The sequence below is a fragment of the Aulonocara stuartgranti genome (genome assembly GCF_965226115.1).
Source record: "Aulonocara stuartgranti genome assembly, chromosome: 7".
NCBI classification, from domain to species: Eukaryota; Metazoa; Chordata; class Actinopteri; order Cichliformes; family Cichlidae; genus Aulonocara; species Aulonocara stuartgranti.
In genome coordinates, this window is record NC_138945.1 from 16179005 (window position 1) to 16198145 (window position 19141).

Below are 19141 nucleotides of genomic sequence, written 5' to 3' on the forward strand. Positions count from 1 at the left end.
CAGCACCACCCTGCAGGATGTAAGAGTGACTTATTTTTAGCAGGTGCCATTATCCCAAGCATACAGTTAAATATATGGAAACTACATAAAAATGACTGTTTAACTTTATTTCCCGGTTATGTCACTGGAAAAAAAAAATAACTCAGGTAATTAGTTCGGTAATTACTACCCCTGAAACCAGATTCTGAGACCGAAATGATGTGGTGTTTATGCTGTGTAATCGAGTCAACAGAAGAAAGCGCCTCATCAATATTTTAATGACTGATTCCCGTGAGCATCTGCTGTGCGCGTCGACAGCTCTGCGCGCATGCGCGGTATGCATCTCACAGATGCAGAGGAAAAGTTCGTCTAATATCGAAAAATTATTGAGAAAGGAGAAAAGGGGGGGAAAGCGGTCTTGTTAGCGTCAAAAATACACGTTTAAAAAAAACACGTGCCAACTGATAAGGTAAGCTGTTAATAATACTCATAATATTTAACTTTGCATCACACGAGCATGTTGTATTTGTCCACCTCCTCTCCGAATGCACAGGTGATTTACTTCTTCTCATGTTATGCAAACAGAGGCTAACTTTTTATAACACGACGGAATAAAACATTCAATTTGAAGTAAGGAAGGAGGAAGGGCTGCAGTTATCTGTCAATTTATAAAAAGTTCAAATATTAATATTAGTTATATTTTTATCATACAAAGTTTTACCCTTTATTAATAATCGCTTGGCACTTTTGTCAGTGAGAAATGTATGGTGGCCCTGAGAGGTCAAACGCACTGTAATTGAAGAAAACACCAGCAAATTAAAAAATGCTGCAAAAAGGCACAAAACCCAACGGAATTTCCATTAAAAAAAACAAAAAAAAAACAAAAAACACAACAACAACAAACAAAAAACAGTGAAACAAAACGGACATGTTTTTGGGGAAACAGCTGTGGAAGTGACAGTAGGGGAGACCGGGGATAATTGTAACATTTTTGACATTTCTGTCTGTAAATTGAAGCTCTTTTAAGGTAGTGGATTCAAAATGTAATGCAAAGTATTTACATGTCTCTGCTATTAAATAATGCAGCTATTTTCTCTGCAGCACAATTACCCATTGCATGGTATGGTCTCAAACACAAAGAGTGAAATGTTACAATTAACCCCATAGTCTGGGTTAGTTGTAACACATCCTGGGGTAAAATGTAACACAATGAAATAAGGGTACTAACAAAACATTAACATGTAATCTTTGTTTATTCAACACATGAATGCACTTACATCCATTTATGTAGCTACAGTGGGGCAAAAAATTATTTAGTCAGCCACCGATTGTGCAAGTTCCCCCACCTAAAATGATGACAGAGGTCAGTAATTTGCACCAGAGGTACACTTCAACTGTGAGAGACAGAATGTGAAAAAAAAATCCATGAATCCACATGGTAGGATTTGTAAAGAATTTATTCGTAAATCAGGGTGGAAAATAAGTATTTGGTCAATAACAAAAATACAACTCAATACTTTGTAACATAACCTTTGTTGGCAATAACAGAGGTCAAACGTTTACTATAGGTCTTTACCAGGTTTGCACACACAGTAGCTGGTATTTTGGCCCATTCCTCCATGCAGATCTTCTCGAGAGCAGTGATGTTTTGGGGCTGTCGCCGAGCAACACGGACTTTCAACTCCCGCCACAGATTTTCTATGGGGTTGAGGTCTGGAGACTGGCTAGGCCACTCCAGGACTTTCAAATGCTTCTTACGGAGCCACTCCTTTGTTGCCCGGGCGGTGTGTTTTGGATCATTGTCATGTTGGAAGACCCAGCCTCGTTTCATCTTCAAAGTTCTCACTGATGGAAGGAGGTTTTGGCTCAAATCTCACGATACATGGCCCCATTCATTCTGTCCTTAACACGGATCAGTCGTCCTGTCCCCTTGGCAGAAAAACAGCCCCATAGCATGATGTTTCCACCCCCATGCTTCACAGTAGGTATGGTGTTCTTGGGATGCAACTCAGTATTCTTCGTCCTCCAAACACGACGAGTTGAGTTTATACCAAAAAGTTCTACTTTGGTTTCATCTGACCACATGACATTCTCCCAATCCTCTGCTGTATCATCCATGTGCTCTCTGGCAAACTTCAGACGGGCCTGGACATGAACTGGCTTCAGCAGCGGAACACGTCTGGCACTGCGGGATTTGATTCCCTGCCGTTGTAGTGTGTTACTGATGGTGACCTTTGTTACTTTGGTCCCAGCTCTCTGCAGGTCATTCACCAGGTCCCCCCGTGTGGTTCTGGGATCTTTGCTCACCGTTCTCATGATCATTTTGACCCCACGGGATGAGATCTTGCGTGGAGCCCCAGATCGAGGGAGATTATCAGTGGTCTTGTATGTCTTCCATTTTCTGATGATTGCTCCCACAGTTGATTTTTTCACACCAAGCTGCTTGCCTCTTGTAGATTCACTGTTCCCAGTCTGGTGCAGGTCTACAATACTTTTCCTGGTGTCCTTCGAAAGCTCTTTGGTCTTGGCCATGGCGGAGTTTGGAGTCTGACTGTTTGAGGCTGTGGACAGGTGTCTTTTATACAGATGATGAGTTCAAACAGGTGCCATTCATACAAGTAACGAGTGGGGGACAGAAAAGCTTCTTACAGAAGACGTTACAGGTCTGTGAGAGCCAGAGATTTTCCTTGTTTGAGGTGACCAAATACTTATTTTCCACCCTAATTTACGAATAAATTCTTTACAAATCCTACCATGTGAATTCATGGATTTTTTTTTCACATTCTGTCTCTCACAGTTGAAGTGTACCTCTGGTGCAAATTACTGACCTCTGTCATCATTTTAAGCAGGGGAACTTGCACAATCGGTGGCTGACTAAATACTTTTTTGCCCCACTGTATGTGTGTGTGTGACAGAATGCAGAAATCTAGCTTTTGAACATATTCCAACCCCCCAAAAAAGACATATTATGGAATTTTCTGCAACTGAATATTTCATTAATTTTGGTTGGTCTTCCTTGAGTTTGGCCTCATTGGCTCAGTGGGCATTATAACTTACAACTCTTGCACCAATTTTGAACATAACAATGAAGCTGAAAAAATGTAGTTGTTCACCAGCATCGCAATTCCATTACTTTTTATCATGGCTTACCTTGGTGTGGTTTGCAAAGTGCTTCAGAAAGATGAGGGAATCTGTTTCTTGCACCCATCCTGATTTATTTCCACTACCAGTACTTCCTACTGGTCCATCTCTGACACAGAGGTCTGCATAATGTGGGAACACAAACAGTGGAGGAATTGTGTTGCCAATGGCATTAACCGCATATACAAATGCGACCAGTGAACCTCTCTCTGCTGATGTCGTTGCCCCAACTTGTTTAATATAAGTTAAAGTAATAGTGTGGTAAGTTGTAACATCTGCATTATTGTTACAACTAACCCAGACTGTTGCTGTTACAGCTGACCAAGACTCCTATAGCCATGAACTAGCTAGCATTACAGCCAACGGCTAAAACATTAGCACTAAAGACTTACACAGAATATATCCCCATAGACATACAAATAACATAATTTAAGTTTGATGAGTTTAACTGCAAAGCAGATAATGCTATCACAAATTGAAATAAAGTAGAAAAACTTACTTTTTGGCATACAAATTACTTTTTTTCATGTTAAATTGTCTGTATTTGACAAAATGTGCTGATTTTTCACGTGTGATAGCAGAACTGAATTGGGCATGCACAGGATGAGTCACATCATTTGAAACTTAGCCCTGATTGGAGAAATTGGAAGTGTTACAACTGACCCACGTTACAACTATCCCCGGTCTCCCCTACTATGTCACTCATGCAATTAAAGCACACTTTACTTTGCTCCTTCACATCACATCACTGTTTGTAGTAGAGATGGACTGATCCATATTATGTATCGGTATCGGTCCTATACTACCTAAATTACTGGATCGGATATCGGAGAGAAAAAAAAATGTAATCCGATCCGAAGTATCACAAAATCAGAGAAGAATCCCAGAGAAGTAAAGCAAGTGTATAAGTTCATCCCTGAATGTTTGCATAGTATTTCCATGTTAAGCTTAACAACTGATATATGGAGCCACAGCTGGACTGGCCATTGGAGTTCCATATTGAGGCGAAAAGGAAGTGATTTGTCCCGTACTTCAGCTAGAATTAAAAAATAGACACAAAGCTGGAGTTATTCTGTCTTTGCTGCGCAGTTGCATCTACTTCGCTCATTCTCTCCCCCTTGCTCTCCTGTTATTACTTCAAACATGAAACTGATCAATGATCAGCTGATCGGCTTTTCTGCTGCAAGTCCCGTCTTTCTTGTTTGTTTATCGCCCACTTTGCGCTAGCAAGAGGAGACCAGTGGATAAACAACAGCAACACGTTTAAGCGTGATAAGCTGTTGTTAGAATTTATTTAATATTACTTTCTAGTATCAGCTGATGTTTGCTGGAGCCACAGCTGTAAAAGCTGCTGGTCATGATATCCGTTTGGATATGTGGTGAGAGGGAAGCATGAAGATGAAACCAGGAGATGGAGAAACAGGTTTACCTTCTAGGTGACATGAATGAGTTGAAGGAAAGTTATGAACTGTTTCTGAGAGACAAATAACACCAGGATTCTTTTCTAAGTAGCTGACGGCTGGTAACTGTGCAGGGGCGGGTCTAGCAAAGTTTTGTCGGGAGCCAGGTTGGGCATTAACAGGGAAAGGGGGGCACAAAGAAATATTTTTCTTTGTTATGTCATTTAAAATTTTTGAATAAATAATTATCTGAATCTTACAAAAAAAAGTGGTCATCTGATTACATGTATTCAATTCAATTCAATTTTATCTATAGTGTAAATGTATAGAATCCATTATTGTATATAGTAACTAATAAGTCTAATATACACCCTAGTAAGCTATAGTACTTTTTCCTTTGGGAAGGTACCATCTGTGCAGTCTGCAATTCTGCTGAAGAAAGATATTGAATCTATTTAATTACTGTAGAAAAATAATTGATTTCTGTGCATTTGTTTTACACTTGCATTAAATTAAAGTTGATTACATCGATTAAGGGGGTGGTTCCCTAATATTTTTGCTGGGAGTTGGCAACCCTATTTGTTAGGTAGGTAAGTACTCTTTAAAATACCAGAATAGGGAGGATGGTGTAGGTTTAAATTTATTAGATTGATCAGTGTTGCTGAACTATAAAATGTTTTGGGTGGAGTGTATTTTGTGCATAAAGGTATAACAGAATAGCTTCAGTCTCTTGTTTTTTAAAACTTGAGTATGAACTTATACAAAATGCAGCAAGATATTTATAAAAAAAACTGTTTTATTGATTACAAAATACGTTATATCGGATTCATACCGGTATCGGCAGATATCCAAATTTATGATATTGGAATCAGTATCGGACATTAAAAAGTGGTATCGTGCCATCTCTAGTTTGTAGGGCTTTTCCATTTTGCTGGTGGCTGCAGTCCCCTATCCAAACCTATCTGCTCCTGTGTGAAAAAGTAATTGGCCCTGTTGTTAAATCACGAGTTAACTGTGATTGATAACATTTTGTGGATAGCACTAGCCTCAACCGGTCCTGATTACTGTCGGACCTGTTGAATCAGGAAGTGACTTAATTAGAATCTGTCTGAAAAAATGAAATATGCTAAAGGATCTTAAAAATCAACACATCTCGCTACAATTTAAAGGAACAAGAATAGATGAGAAGCAGAGTCATTGATATCTATCAGTTGGGCAAGGGTTATAAAGCCATTTCTAATGCCTCGGGACTCCAGCAAACCACAATGAGAGCCATTATCCAAAATAGAGAAAAATTTCAACAGTGGTGAATCTTGGCAGGAGTGGCAGCGCTACCAAAATTACTCCAAAAGTGCAATGACAACTCAACCTGGAGGTCACAAAAGAACCGAAAACTGCACGCCTCACTTCCCTTACTTAAGGTAAGCGTTCATGAGTCAACAATAGGAAAGAGTCTGGGTAAAAAGGGTTTCCATGGAAGAGGTCCAAGGAGAAAACCACTGCTGACTAAAAGGAACACAAAGGTTCATATCACATTTCTCAAAATGTTTTTGCAAGACTTTTGAGAAAGTATTCGGTGGACTGACGAGACAAAAGCTGAACTTTTTGGAAGGGTTGTCTCCTGTTACATATTTTGTAAAAATAAGACAGCATTTCATGAAAAGAACATCATACCAGCAGTCAGACATGGTGGTGGTAGTGTGATGATCTGGGGCCATGAATTCTGCTCTCTACCACAAAATCCTGAAGGAGAATGTCCGCCCATCATCTATGTGTGCCATGATGCTGATGCACACTGAGGTTATGCAGCAGGACTAGTCAAAGTCTGGACTTAAATCCAATTAAGATGCTTTAATGGGATGTTCATGTTAAAAAAACCAAACAAAAAAACCCTCTAGTGTGACAGAATTTAAACAACTCTGCAAGGAAGATTAGGCCAAAATCCCTCCACATTCCTCCACAGTGATGTGAAAGAGTCATTGCCACTTATCACAAATGCTTGATTGCAGTTCCTGCTGCCAAGGGTGGCACAACCAGTTATTAAGTTTAGGGCAAGAACTTGTTCTCACTTGTTCACAATAAAAAATAAGAAAAACAAATAAATCCTGAAGGGAGCACCTCGAGTTGTAGAATGACGATCCGTTCATTCTACAACTCGAGGTGGATCTACCACGTGGCTTCTCAGTGGATAACACAAAAAGACTGAGAAGTCCAGCAACCTCAGATTAGCCACAGATGAGTCAAGTCAGATAAACCAGCTGTAGAGATAAAGCCCTGTGATGGAACAGGCTGTTACAGAGACCCACAAACACTTGAATCAGCAGATGATTAGTCAACCTTACCTCCAGCCAGAGAAAACTGTAATTTATTTCATAGTAATACCATTTTCATTGGTTCTGCAAAATAAACAGTATTTTTCAGATTGTTTATGTCTCAGTAGTATGCAAATAGCAACTTGTCTGTGTTTTTGATGTTTAGTTTGGATTGACTTTGTACACACCAATTTACTTACACATTTGCTGGGCTTCACATAGTTTTGACTCTTTCGGGGTATCAAGTTCTAAAAAATGTAGAAAAATGCAGGCAGCTTACAAAAAAGATATCAAGTTGTTAAATCCTCCTTTTCCAACTCCACTTGGCTTGCTCCTCACATAAGTCATTATTTTATGCATGTTAATTATAAATGCTATATCAGATTATATTATATTAGAGTAGATTGTTGTATTATATATATATATATTAAATATAGATTTCAGTAATTCTTTAAACTGACTTTCTATGAAGGGAGAAGAAGAGAGGAAGCCTTCTCAAAACACCAGCATGCTGAGAACCGAAAGGTGCTTATCAATGAAAATGTGATAGGGGATAGCATTGCAATGACAGTGTGTTGAGGCTAAGCCCCATCCTCCTGTAGTTGTGCAGAAATAACCATGTCTCAGTATTGCATTTCCTTTATGCAAGCACTGTAATGTTAGCTGTTATCGACTGTCAGACCTGGGATGAGAGAGAGAAGGAGCTCATACGAATGAGACAGCAACACCAAGGTTCAAAGTTAATTTGATGTGTTTTTCTTTTATTTGCAGACTTATTCAAAGTTTAGGCTGAATGAAAAAGGAATTAAATCATTATTGAGATATTCTGAGGTCCTGAGGAATATGTCAGGTAATGATAACTGATATAATTACCACTAACCTAAATGCTTTAGAGTCACAAAAATGTTTGTAATTTGTACATGCTTCTGGAAGTAATGCATGAAATGTACTTTTTGATAATAGGGGTTGTATGATGGAATTTATTGCAATTCCAGCTTAATGCATTTAACATTTACTATTTAAATATAGTTATAGGTTAGAATTGTGTTGTCCTAGGTATTTTCTTTGCTTTTATATTCAGTGGCTAAAATACTTGGAATATGTTTGTGGTTGAGAAGTCCTGCCAAGAGAATGGTTGGGCATTTACAGGGAGAGTTGCAGAGTAATTATAGAGTGGGCTCAGTCTATGTAGAGAGAGACATACCATTGGGAGAGAAGTAACTACTGAAAAAAGTGTCTGCAGGATTGGTAGACACTCCTCTCTCCCTCCTCCCCTTGTGGGACAGGCTCAGAGAGATTAGAGTCAGAAACATTTTGAAGTGAAGGAAGGCTTGAGACTCAGAGAAATGGTCACTGATCAACACATACTAAGGTAAGGAAAGAAAAGGGAAGAGTATATAGCCTAAAGCCTTCAAGGTTTTACTGTGTATTCATGATGATTCATGATGATTAAATGTTATTTAAAACTTAAATTTACAACAACTTCTTATTTTCTGTAAGATTTATTTATTGTATTTTTTTTAAAAGATTTTCCACCTTTCTGCATAATGTTTGGTCTGGATTTTTGCTGTTTTATTTTTATTCTTTTGCTTCCCTGACTACTCTTTTCAGAGAGGAAGATTAAAGTACAGCTGTCCAACTATTTAACAGGCCAAAGCACTGGTTCCCTAACCACCTTGAAATTGATTACAGTTATCAGTCTGAAGTGGACTGCATCAAGCGTGTGGACAGTTTCTGAGACGCCGCCACCATTAAGCGACTAAGCCTAAAAAGGAGGCCCAGGGTGGCCGGCAGTAATGTGGACAAAACGCAGAGGGGCATTTCATCTAGTCAGTGGTATTCTGCAGAGTCCTTGTCATCATCTAGTGCTGATGATTCAAAACTACTGGGCATGTCCTCTGCAGCTCGAGGTAGACCACCTCTTCCTCCACCACATGGTTCCTTGTTGGATAATAATAATAAAAGAAATGAAAGTCTGGGAACCTCTCAGATACTAACTGAGCCAAAGCCTCAGCCAGCTGCACGATCTCTCTTCCAAAGTCAAAGCCCTGTGATGGAGAGGGCCTTTCTGGAGACCCACAAACCCTTGAATCAGGAGGTGACAAGACTTTCTCCACCCCAGCCCTATCCCCGTCGACGACTGGCCAGCTTCGGAGGTGTGAGCTCCCCTGGGTCACTCTCACCTTTCACTGGCCTAGGTGCATATAATCAGAACAATAATGGCAATAAGCCTACTGGCACTGGACCCGAGGTCCAACTCGGCTCATCCCTGGGCAGTAGAGGCAGCACAGGCTGTCTGAGAGTAAGTCCACAGAGCTCAGGTAGAACAACTCCAGTCCCCATGCACCTGCAGCATGTCCGTGACCAAATGGTGGTTGCGCTACAAAGACTGAAAGAGTTAGAGGAGCAAGTGAAAATCATCCCAATCCTCCAGGTAAAGATCTCAGTCCTTCAGGAGGAAAAGAGGCAACTAAGCTGTCAGCTCAAGGACTTGATTGAGAGAGAGAACGTCAATGATGTAACCTGGAACAGCCCGTATACCATTGAAGGGTCTGAAATTGAGATCAACAGAAATACCAAAAAAGATCTTGAAGTTAAAAGTAGCTGCACAGATCTGAAGGAGGTTGGGCGATTGACCAAAGACATGCGAGAACTGGAAAGGTCCATCAAAGTGGGACAGTTGGGAACATTGCATGAAAAATGTAACCCTCTTCATGACAAAACATTTAAGTCAGTCGCTGTGGGAACTGACAACGATATGGATATCATCTTGTCTAAGCCACCAAAAGAAAACAAATATGCATACACTGAGCAGGTAGAGATGAGGTCCATTGCAACAGAAGTATCTGAAGTCAGTCTGGGAATTTACACAGAACAGGAGGCAGAGCGTGATGCCCAAGAATTAATAAACAGTGCCTTAAAGGAGAGAATTTGTCACTTAGAAATAGAGTTGAAAGAATCAGCTCTGGAGACGGAGTTGATTCGTCTGAAACTGGAACTTCAGGCTGCAGGAGCCAGGAACCGGGTTGACAAGGCCTGCTGTGCCAGACCGTCCACTGTAAGCATAGGCTCAGATGCAAGGCCACACACCAAAAGCCAGGGAGTGGGTAATCACACAGAGCTCAGAGATGCTTCCACAGGCGAGGAAAAGGAGGTAAAAACTGTAGGAGTATCCTGTGCACCTATGATGAGGAGTATTTGCACAGGACTGGATGTACCCATGAGCCTCTGGGAGGTCAGGGAGCGAGTGGAGACCAGCGACAAGGCTGTGGAAATGCACGTTTTTACAAACACACAAGGAGTTGGGACAGAGATAAGGGTATGTGATGCAGAAAGCAACACAGAGGCGCCACTGGCAAATCTGAGGTCCAAGAAAGAGTATTGTTCAGTGGCTTGTGGGGATTGTTCTGTCGATGTGACCATTTGCGAGGCAAAGGAAGCAGTTTCACAGTGTATGACTACAGATCGAGTCAGAGGAGTTGAGCTCGGAATCATGGTATCACCCCAAACAGCATCGCAGCGTACCAACACTGTATGTAGTTCAGTGCCTCGCTTTACCAACACCAAGCACGCCTTCAGCACTGACTCCAGCACGAATACGCTCCTCAGCACCCAAGACAAGCACACCAACACCACTCACACTTCAACTAGGACAGTATCTGTAGGCAATAGGGTCCGAGACATCAGATGCACCACAGAGACCCGAACAATCGGTGTAGGAACTGCAAATGCAGTAGAAAGTATTTCAAAGCAAACACCAGAAGCGGTCACCAGGGTAACTCGAGACACTGGAGTTGGATTCACAGACATTAATGAGAATTTCCTAGTTGGACTGAAAACTCGAAATATGGCATCCGGACCGTCCCATCTACCTGACCCTGTCAAAACAAAGAGTGTTGGTGTAGGGGAAGGGCGGATAAGGGATTTTTCAGTTTCATCCAGGACACCTGGACAAAATTTCCAGAAACCTGCACAGTTACAGTGGGACCATGAGCTGAACCATTACATCGAGAAGTTGCAGAGGCTCCTTAGCATGGAGCATGGGGACCTGCTCACAGAGGACTGTCCTGATCATAACAGTGGCCAAGGAGATCCCAGCTCCTGCAATAGAAAACCTATGGCACAAGGAGGGACAGACATCCACATGTTCAGTTCTCAACCAGCAGGTAACACAGCAAACCAAAAACATTGATTCTTCATAAAACATTTGCAAAGCTGATACCAAATTTCCTGCTAATTTATTACTATACATTCTGAATAGGTTGAACAGTTTGCGCTTGTATTGCTTGCATTATTGCTGTCATTTGTATAGAATGACATAGCTCCAGATTTTTACACATTAAAAAAAACCCTTTATCTACACAAAGTAGGTGATGCAATTAACATTTTTTTTTTCAAATCTGCAATGTTATGTTTATACGTTTCTATCTACTATTATCTTACTTTCATGCAGCAAACAAAGACTCTCAGTCCCAGTCTCAACTTTCACTTGTCTCCTCTAAGTGTGACAAAGCAAAAGCAGGACTGTGTCAACAGAGCAGTAATGATTCAGAGGTGAAAAGAATGATTAAAATGATAGAACAGCAGACGTCCTCTGGTTTACAAGGTAATATTTTTATTTATTTATGTTTAGTTATAAATCCAAATCCTTTTTTTCATGAGATATTTAGTAAATATCCAGTTAGTAGGAATTTTGTCTCAGTGAAGGAAGTTTAAAAATCTTTTAGTATAAAAATATTTTATTTTGAAGCCACTCCCAGCGCCCAGTTTAAACTTGAACTAGGTTCAGGGGAAGTGGCTGGCTTCAGCTGGGCAAGTTCCCTTTTTGAGGGATGCATTTGCGATGTGTGGAATGATATCTGGTTTTGGAAGACGTTGTGTGCCACATAGCACTTTGTGGCTTAAGATCTAAAATTGAACTGCTTTGTGGGAGGAGCTGGTGTAAAAGAATGCTTTCTCTTTTCCACCGAGGCTTTTAGATGTGAACGAATGCATAAAGAATCGTGTGTTTTCATATACTCTGAACGTGACCTAGCTAGCCTTGTAACTGTTTTGCTATACATGCATTTAATGCAACATACTGTGTGATTTGTGTTAAGAATAAAAGTGCTTTGTGCTCATTTCTAGACAGGTCAGATAATGCTGGTAAGCCAAGGAATGTAATAAAGAAACAGAATGGTAACCAGTGCTGTAGTAGCAACAGGCAGAGCATGAAGTTTCTGGGTGTGACTACAGGGTAGGTGTCTAATGTCTAAACAAATGTTTTATTTCTGAAATGATGGATGTGGTATGTTCATAGATATTAAGCTCTTGTTTTATTGTCCTTAGGCTGGACCCAGTGTCGAATTATGAGCATGATGATGTGGACAGAAAGATAAAAAGAACATTTAGGGAATCTCCTCAAGATGTTGCCCAATCACGAAAGGAAAAAGACAACAAGGGATCAAAAGGAGCTGCGAGAGTGTATACACAGCAGAGGTAATCTGGGAGAAAATAAAACTGCAACAATAAAAAGCTTCGCAACAGCAGTCTGCATTACTGTGGGAGTCCTTTCAAATCTGAACTGACATCTAGTAACCAATAGAATTTGGTTATTTTCAGACGTAGGATGAGCGAACGGATGTTTTTTGCTTGTCAAGCCTTAAAGACGCACCTGAGTGATGACACAGCTTTATCCAACAGGGAAATGGTATGTTTTGTTTTACTATATTCAGTATGAGAGCCACTGAAAGTCACCACGGGCCTTGTTTGTCTGTACGTGTTTTGATTAGCATGGGTGCGGAGAGATGCTGGGCCATGGTGGTTGAAAGTATATCGTTTCTAAAGAAGTATCCTTGCCATTGGATATGAAAAGAATTCGTCAGTAGAAGAATTTTTAGCCATATCATTTGCTTCAACTTGAGAATGTTTTTCTTTCTAAGTGAAATAGACTACTCACTTTCACAGTAAAATGCAAAATAGGTAAGAAGAAGTGGAATTCAAGGGAAGTATATCAGCAAGGTAACTCTTGACAGCTTCCATTGTGAAAGCTGAAACACTAAAAAGAATAACAAGAACTCTCGACATGCCTTTTTATGTTTGAAATAATGACAGATTCCTCTTCTTTTATGATGTCTTTTATAGAATTGTTGCTTTATGCTGTTTGTCTGTCTTCTTTCATTCACATCCCTGTAATTATGGGAGGATTGTGTCTATTCAGTCCTGATTGCTCTACTAAACTAATGTTTAAAAAAAGAAGTGCTGTTTTTGCATATATAATGCATCCTTTTTTCCTCTTGCAGCAGGACTGTCTGCACACACTCCAGCAAGAGTGGTTCTCTGTGTCCAGCCACAAGTCAGCATCTCCTGAAACTGTAGAGGACTACTTATCTACGTTTCAGGCCATTTCACCTTCAGTATTGCAGTACATAGTTAATATGGCTGACGGCAATGGAAACACAGCTCTACACTACAGCGTTTCTCACTCGAACTTTGGCATTGTGAAGAAATTGCTTAATCCAGGTACATCACCACACCACCCCAAGTACATATTGTTTTTCTCTGTCCCTCTATGTCACGAGAATTAAGTTTATTTCTTTGCAGTCTGGACATGCTTAAAATAAGATTACAGACAAATTATGCTGCCAGGGCTTTTTTTAACTTCTACAAAATGCCGCAAGAGTTGTCCTTTTAATTTGAATCTCCCAGCAAATCAGAGAAACAAGCAAGCTCACAGTTTTTTAGGGTGGAAACGCCTTGTGTAATTCAGCTGTACTGCTCAGAAGCCCATGTATAATCTGGATTTGTCATATCATATGAACATTTTAGTATTCTTTCTAATAGCCACTAGGTGGCGAAAATACCAGCAGCAAGCGAATTCTGTGTGTGGTAAGATACAAAGTGCTCCTGTCAAAAACGGGAAAATATTGATAAAAAAGAAGACCCTGGTTTCTTAAACCAGCATGGGCAATAGAATACATTTTTGACTGCTGGGTAGCTGATAAACGAGATGGTGTTTTTTGGGGGGAAAATACGATTTTTTTTTAAATAAGAAATTATGTGCTGGAGATTGCCTTTTGAAAATCATAATGGCTCCTTTCAACCATTTTTCCAGCTGTGAATGAGTATGAAAGGGATCGAAAGGCAGAAACACTATTCTGGACAGTCACTTAATTATTTAGTTTGTCAGGACAGTTTGATATTTGCACTGGGTGCCCGACTGAACAGCTTCTGTGTATGTATATCACTCAGAATATATATCTCTAAGCGCCAGCCTTTTTCTGTGAATCTATATTGCATAACAGTTTTGTCATTTTTAGTCACTCACCACAAAAGCTTATCTGGAACAGGTCTTCCTTACAAAATAAAACTTGGCATTTGTATGATTAAAACAAGTGTGAATTGTTATCAGTACAAAATAATATACATTCTTCTTCCTCTTGCTTGTTTTTTCCACTGCCATCCATTTGACCGCCAATCACTACAGAGGTGTGCAACGTGAATCAGCAGAATTCAGCAGGTTACACGCCCATCATGCTGGCTGCACTTGCTGCTGTGGATAATCCAGACAACATGAAAGTAGTCGAGCAGCTCTTCACTAAAGGAGATGTCAACGCCAAGGCCAGCCAGGTCAGTATGTTCTCAGGTTGTGGGTGAGGAGTGGTTAGCTGGCTCTCACATTACACTATAGTTTAAGTTTTTTACAAACTAGTTTTACAATTTTTTTAAAAATTGCTGCAGCTCTCATGGCTTTCAGTCAATGTGGGTATTGTCAAAATGATTTAATGCATCACTCAACCTACTCTCCTATGTGATGTCAGAAGATGAAACATAGGAGGAACTGTGTGCAACTATTTTATTTTAAAGCAACTTTCCTTATAAGATGATTGACTGATTTTAATCTTAATAATTTTTGGAGTTTATTTTATGTAGACAGATAAATGTAACTGCTTGCATAAATATAAATACAATGAAAACAGTCTTTCCTTTGTCTTTAGCTGCTTAAAAAAAATCCTGCAGATATCACAGCACTGCCAAACAAACACCTGATTATGTGCGTCAGAATTCCTCACAAAGTTGAGATCTGCAACTTGTCACTTTTACTGGATATGCACCTCTGAGGAAATGCTACGTCCGAGGCTTGTTGGCTTAGCAACCGATGGCGCAGCTGCTGTGATATGCTGATACAGAGGAGCGGCCACACTCCTACGCGAAAAGATCAGTCCTAAGCCGACTTCCATTCACTGCATGAATCACAAGCTAGAATCTGCAATGCACGTTTAACCTTTTATGTTTGATTACATTTCCTGTGTCCAAAAGAAGAGAGAACAAACCACGAGACTGAGAACATTTTGCAAATAATTCAATTAAATGTAAACTTTCAAAAAGATGAAAATATTCATCCAGTGGCTACATTTGTGTTGTGTAGTTGAAATTCAGTGAATCAATATAAGAAAGAATAAATAACTGAACTAGCTTCACTGTCCCGCTCATTTTTTTTCCCTTCCCCAGTCGTCTACTGACTGTATCTTTATATTTGGAGATGTGTGACTCAGTATTACTTGCCCTGTTTCTTCCTGTGTTTGACTCCTGCCTTCTGCTGCCCAGGCCGGTCAGACGGCTCTGATGCTCGCTGTGAGCCATGGCAGGATGGACATGGTGCAGGCACTCCTGGCACAAGGGGCGGAGGTCAATCTCCAGGATGATGAGGGCTCCACAGCGCTGATGTGTGCAAGCGAGCATGGCCACGCTGACATTGTTAAACTACTGCTGGCACAGCCGGAGTGCGATGCCACCCTGACTGACAGTGTATGTGAGTCATTGCCTCTACTTTGCAGCTTCTGTGAGCCCGGTGGCCTCAAGCTGTGAAGCAGAAGCGCTCTTACTTTGTTTTAGATATTATATTACAAAAGCAGAGAGTAACCATTTGTTACAGAAGACACATTCAGTGTGTCAGGAGAAAACAAAAGGGATAGAAATGGTATGTAATTAAATATACTGAGGCTGTTTATTTTCTGTCTGTTATTGTGCGATAAACAACAGAAGCTCTTGTGGTGTATTTTGTGCGTAAACAGGATGAAAGCACAGCCATGTCCATCGCATTAGAGGCAGGACACAATGACATTGCAGTGCTTCTTTATGCTCATGCCAACTTCTCCAAAGGACACGCAGGGGTATGTGAGTCAATTTTTACATTAACACACAATATAAATGTGTTTCTGCATCTTTTTTTTACATTGTATGCATTTTGGTGTTTGTGTGTTTCTTATCAGGCAACTGGTCGTCACAGTGGCAGGTCTCTTTCTTCTTCCAGTGATAGACACGTCTTTGAATGATGGGATCCCCCCAAACTCTGATTTGATGCTACATGAAACTTATTTTCAGATGATTCAATATCAAAGCCGACATTGTGTATAACTTTGTCAGTTTCAATCTTATCAAGAGAATTCAGTTGAATATTTATCTGTCATAATTCAGCAGTTGACAAAATGCTTTTCATTATCTAGTAGCACGGTATGCATACATGTGTATATGATAAGACTGGTAATTTCATATTTCATACAAAGAAATGTGTATTACAGTAAATTTAATATAGTGCATGTGTGTATATTTAAGGAGAGCATGCAAAATTATCCAAAGTCCCCAAGTTAAGATGCACTTCAGCTGGGATGCTGTGTTAAATGGAAATAAAAGTAGATTGCAATGATTTGCAAATCATTTCAACCCATTTTTTTTATTGAAGGTGGAACATAGAACACATGTCAAACCTTTTATTCTTATTTTTAAATCAGGTTATTTTGAATTTGATGGCCAGAACATATCTAAAAACTTTGGCACAGGCCATGTTTAACACTGCGGGGCATCCCCTCTTCTTTTAGCAACACTCTGTAACGTCTCTTTGTAACATCTGGGAACTGAGGAGACCAGCTGCTAGACCCTCTGGTAGAGGAGAATTGCCTCATTCCTATCTGATAGGCGATTCTAACTGCTCAACAGTTGTGTGTTGTCTTTGTTGTACTTTTTGTTTCAGCATCCAAACTCTTCTATGAAGCCATGCTGCTGCAATAGATGCAGTAGCATGGTCTCAGCATATGAAGTATGCTAAGATTATATCAGCAGCAAAGACATTACATATTTTCCTCTAAAACCTGTACATACTTTTCAGCACTGATGGTGCCTTTTCAGAAGTGCCAGCTGCTGTTTCATAGATACTAATGTCAAAAAAACATCAGAGATTCAGGCTTTTGAGCTGCGTGCTGATAATAAACCAGACGATCCTTCTGATCTTTAGTCTGGAGGATGCAGCATTTATGTTTTCCAAAAAAATCTGACCACAGAACAGCTTTCTACTTTGCCTCAGTTCTCTTAAAATGAGCTTTGACCAGAGAAGACAGCTGCAATTCTGGATCATGTTCACATAGGGGTTCTTTTTTTGCATGATAGAGCTTTAACCTGCGTTTGTGGATGGGACGGTGAATTGTGTTCACACACAGTGATTTCTGGAAGTGTTCCTGAGCCCATTCAGTGATTTCCATAACAGTGATTTCCGAACAAATCCAAATAGTGGCTGTTTTCAATGCCCGAGGGCCTGAAAATCACAGGCATCCACTATTGGATTTTCAGACTTGTTCCTTTCTGCACAGAGATTTCTACAGATTGCAGGAATCCTTTTATATACTGTAGATGATGAGTAAGTCTTCACAGTGATAAATATCATTCTGAAATTGTTCCATAATTTGTATCTTCTAGATACTTCCCATCTTCACTTCTGAGAAACTCTGCGTCTCTAAGCTGCACTTTTTTACCCAATCGTGTTACTGACAAATTCTCAGTTAACCTTTTGTTCTTCCAGCGGTTTCTTTTTAGTATCTCTAAATTTCTGACCTCTTGTTGCCCATTCCCAACTTTTTTGAGTTATGTTGCTCCATTAAATTAAAATTTAAATAGTACATTTTATTTAAACATTTGATTTATTTTTTATGTACTATTGTGAAAAGTTATTGGTTTAAGAGATTTGCAAATCATAGCTTTTTTATTTATTTGTTTATTTTTTATACGGCATCCCAGCAGTTTTGGAATTGGGTTTTACTTGGTGCTAAGGTGAAATTTTGTACTATTTTTAAATCTCATATTATTTGTAAAGTCACAGGGCTCAAATGTGCTGGGGTAAAAGTAACAAAAATTACAAAGTGCAAAATCTTGACCCAGCCCTTTCGTACTTAAAGGATCTGTACCTCAGAAAATATCCATGATACCATAGTAAAGGTTTGCATGACTTCATTAAATATACTAAAGTTATTGACACCATACTGTGTACATTACTATAACTTACAGGAATATAGATGCATGGCAACATAGTTTACTATTTTAAATTCATAAGGATTATAGATTATGTTGAAATGCATGATTACTTGTTGTTTACTGTAAATGTCAAAATACCCTTTTTGTTCATGATTCCAACAAAAGTTCAATTCAACCCAAGTGGCCTTTTTATTTATATGTTTTGTAATCTTTAAAAACTGTTTATTTTTTGGCAAAGCTTTTACTTTATACTATGTAAACAGGGTAAGAAGATGCAGCATAAACTACTACATATCTGTAGCACATCCTTTTCTACCAATCATGGACAAAATGTACAAATAAATATCAGCAATGTAATAAATAAATACAGTCTGACAGATGACAAGATTAGTCCCATGTTTGTTTAATAGTAAGGAATTTTAAGGTAGCACGTTATTGTGTTATATGTGTTACACATTTGCTGGAGGAAAGGAAAAATGGAGCCTCTGATAATGTTTTTAGTCACACACAAAGGAAGGGTCACGTGAGCTCTGTCATTGTGTAAGAGATTTTTCAACCAGCTGGTGGATTCAAACCCAGTACCTTCTTTGCTGTGAGACAGCAGTGCTTACCACTGTTCCACCTGAAGTATCTCAACCAGGCTCGTGCCTGGCTGAAGCACGAACACTTCTTTCCTTTTTTGGTTTGGCAGGCACCAATTTTTCTTCATCCTGACACCCAGTTCTTTTACCCTGTTTCTTCCTGTGTTTGACTCCTGCCTTCTGCTGCCCAGGCCGGTCAGATGGCTCTGATGCTCGCTGTGAGCTCTCTTACACAGAAACTACCCACCATTCTCACCTCGTTTCTACCACCTCACCAGGCATTGCCCCCAGTGTTCATCCTGTCCCTTCTCTGTTGACTATGATGTCTATCAGTAAAGTACCATTGCCTTTTTTCCCCTATAAGCAAGATTATGTAGACCTTTTTCAAAAAATGACTATTAATGACTGAATTATTAGGTGAGTTTGTGACCTTAGACTGCAAAACCTG

At 39.7% G+C, this 19141-nt stretch overlaps 1 protein-coding gene across 8 annotated transcripts; it reads left to right on the plus strand.

Annotated features, from left to right (window-relative positions):
• The first annotated feature begins 284 nt into the window (after positions 1–284).
• Positions 285–19129, plus strand: LOC309710025 (KN motif and ankyrin repeat domain-containing protein 1-like). Of its 8 annotated transcripts, none has more exons than XM_082539140.1 (12): positions 286–448; positions 5841–5941; positions 8525–10998; positions 11286–11438; positions 11960–12068; positions 12161–12310; positions 12434–12521; positions 13114–13333; positions 14298–14440; positions 15419–15619; positions 15886–15984; positions 16084–19129. In XM_082539140.1, exons 3-12 carry the CDS (start codon positions 8724–8726, stop codon positions 16144–16146), a joined length of 3501 nt encoding a protein of 1166 aa, XP_082395266.1. In that variant the 5' UTR covers positions 286–448; positions 5841–5941; positions 8525–8723; the 3' UTR covers positions 16147–19129. The 8 variants fall into 8 exon arrangements, with proteins under 8 accessions (XP_082395267.1, XP_082395266.1, XP_082395262.1 ...); XM_082539136.1 differs by lacking the exon at positions 5841–5941 and adding an exon at positions 7305–7357 and having other exon boundaries at positions 8444–10998; XM_082539139.1 differs by lacking the exon at positions 5841–5941 and adding an exon at positions 7305–7357.
• The last annotated feature ends 12 nt before the right edge of the window (positions 19130–19141 follow it).

Bases quoted from the DNA above. Each gene is read 5' to 3' on its own strand.
- LOC309710025 (XM_082539140.1), top strand. From the start codon at position 8,724: ATGTCCTCTGCAGCTCGAGGTAGACCACCTCTTCCTCCACCACATGGT. The intron at 13,334-14,297 runs GTACATCACCAC...CAATCACTACAG, and splicing joins GAAGAAATTGCTTAATCCAG to AGGTGTGCAACGTGAATCAG. The intron at 15,620-15,885 runs GTATGTGAGTCA...GTGCGTAAACAG, and splicing joins ATGCCACCCTGACTGACAGT to GATGAAAGCACAGCCATGTC.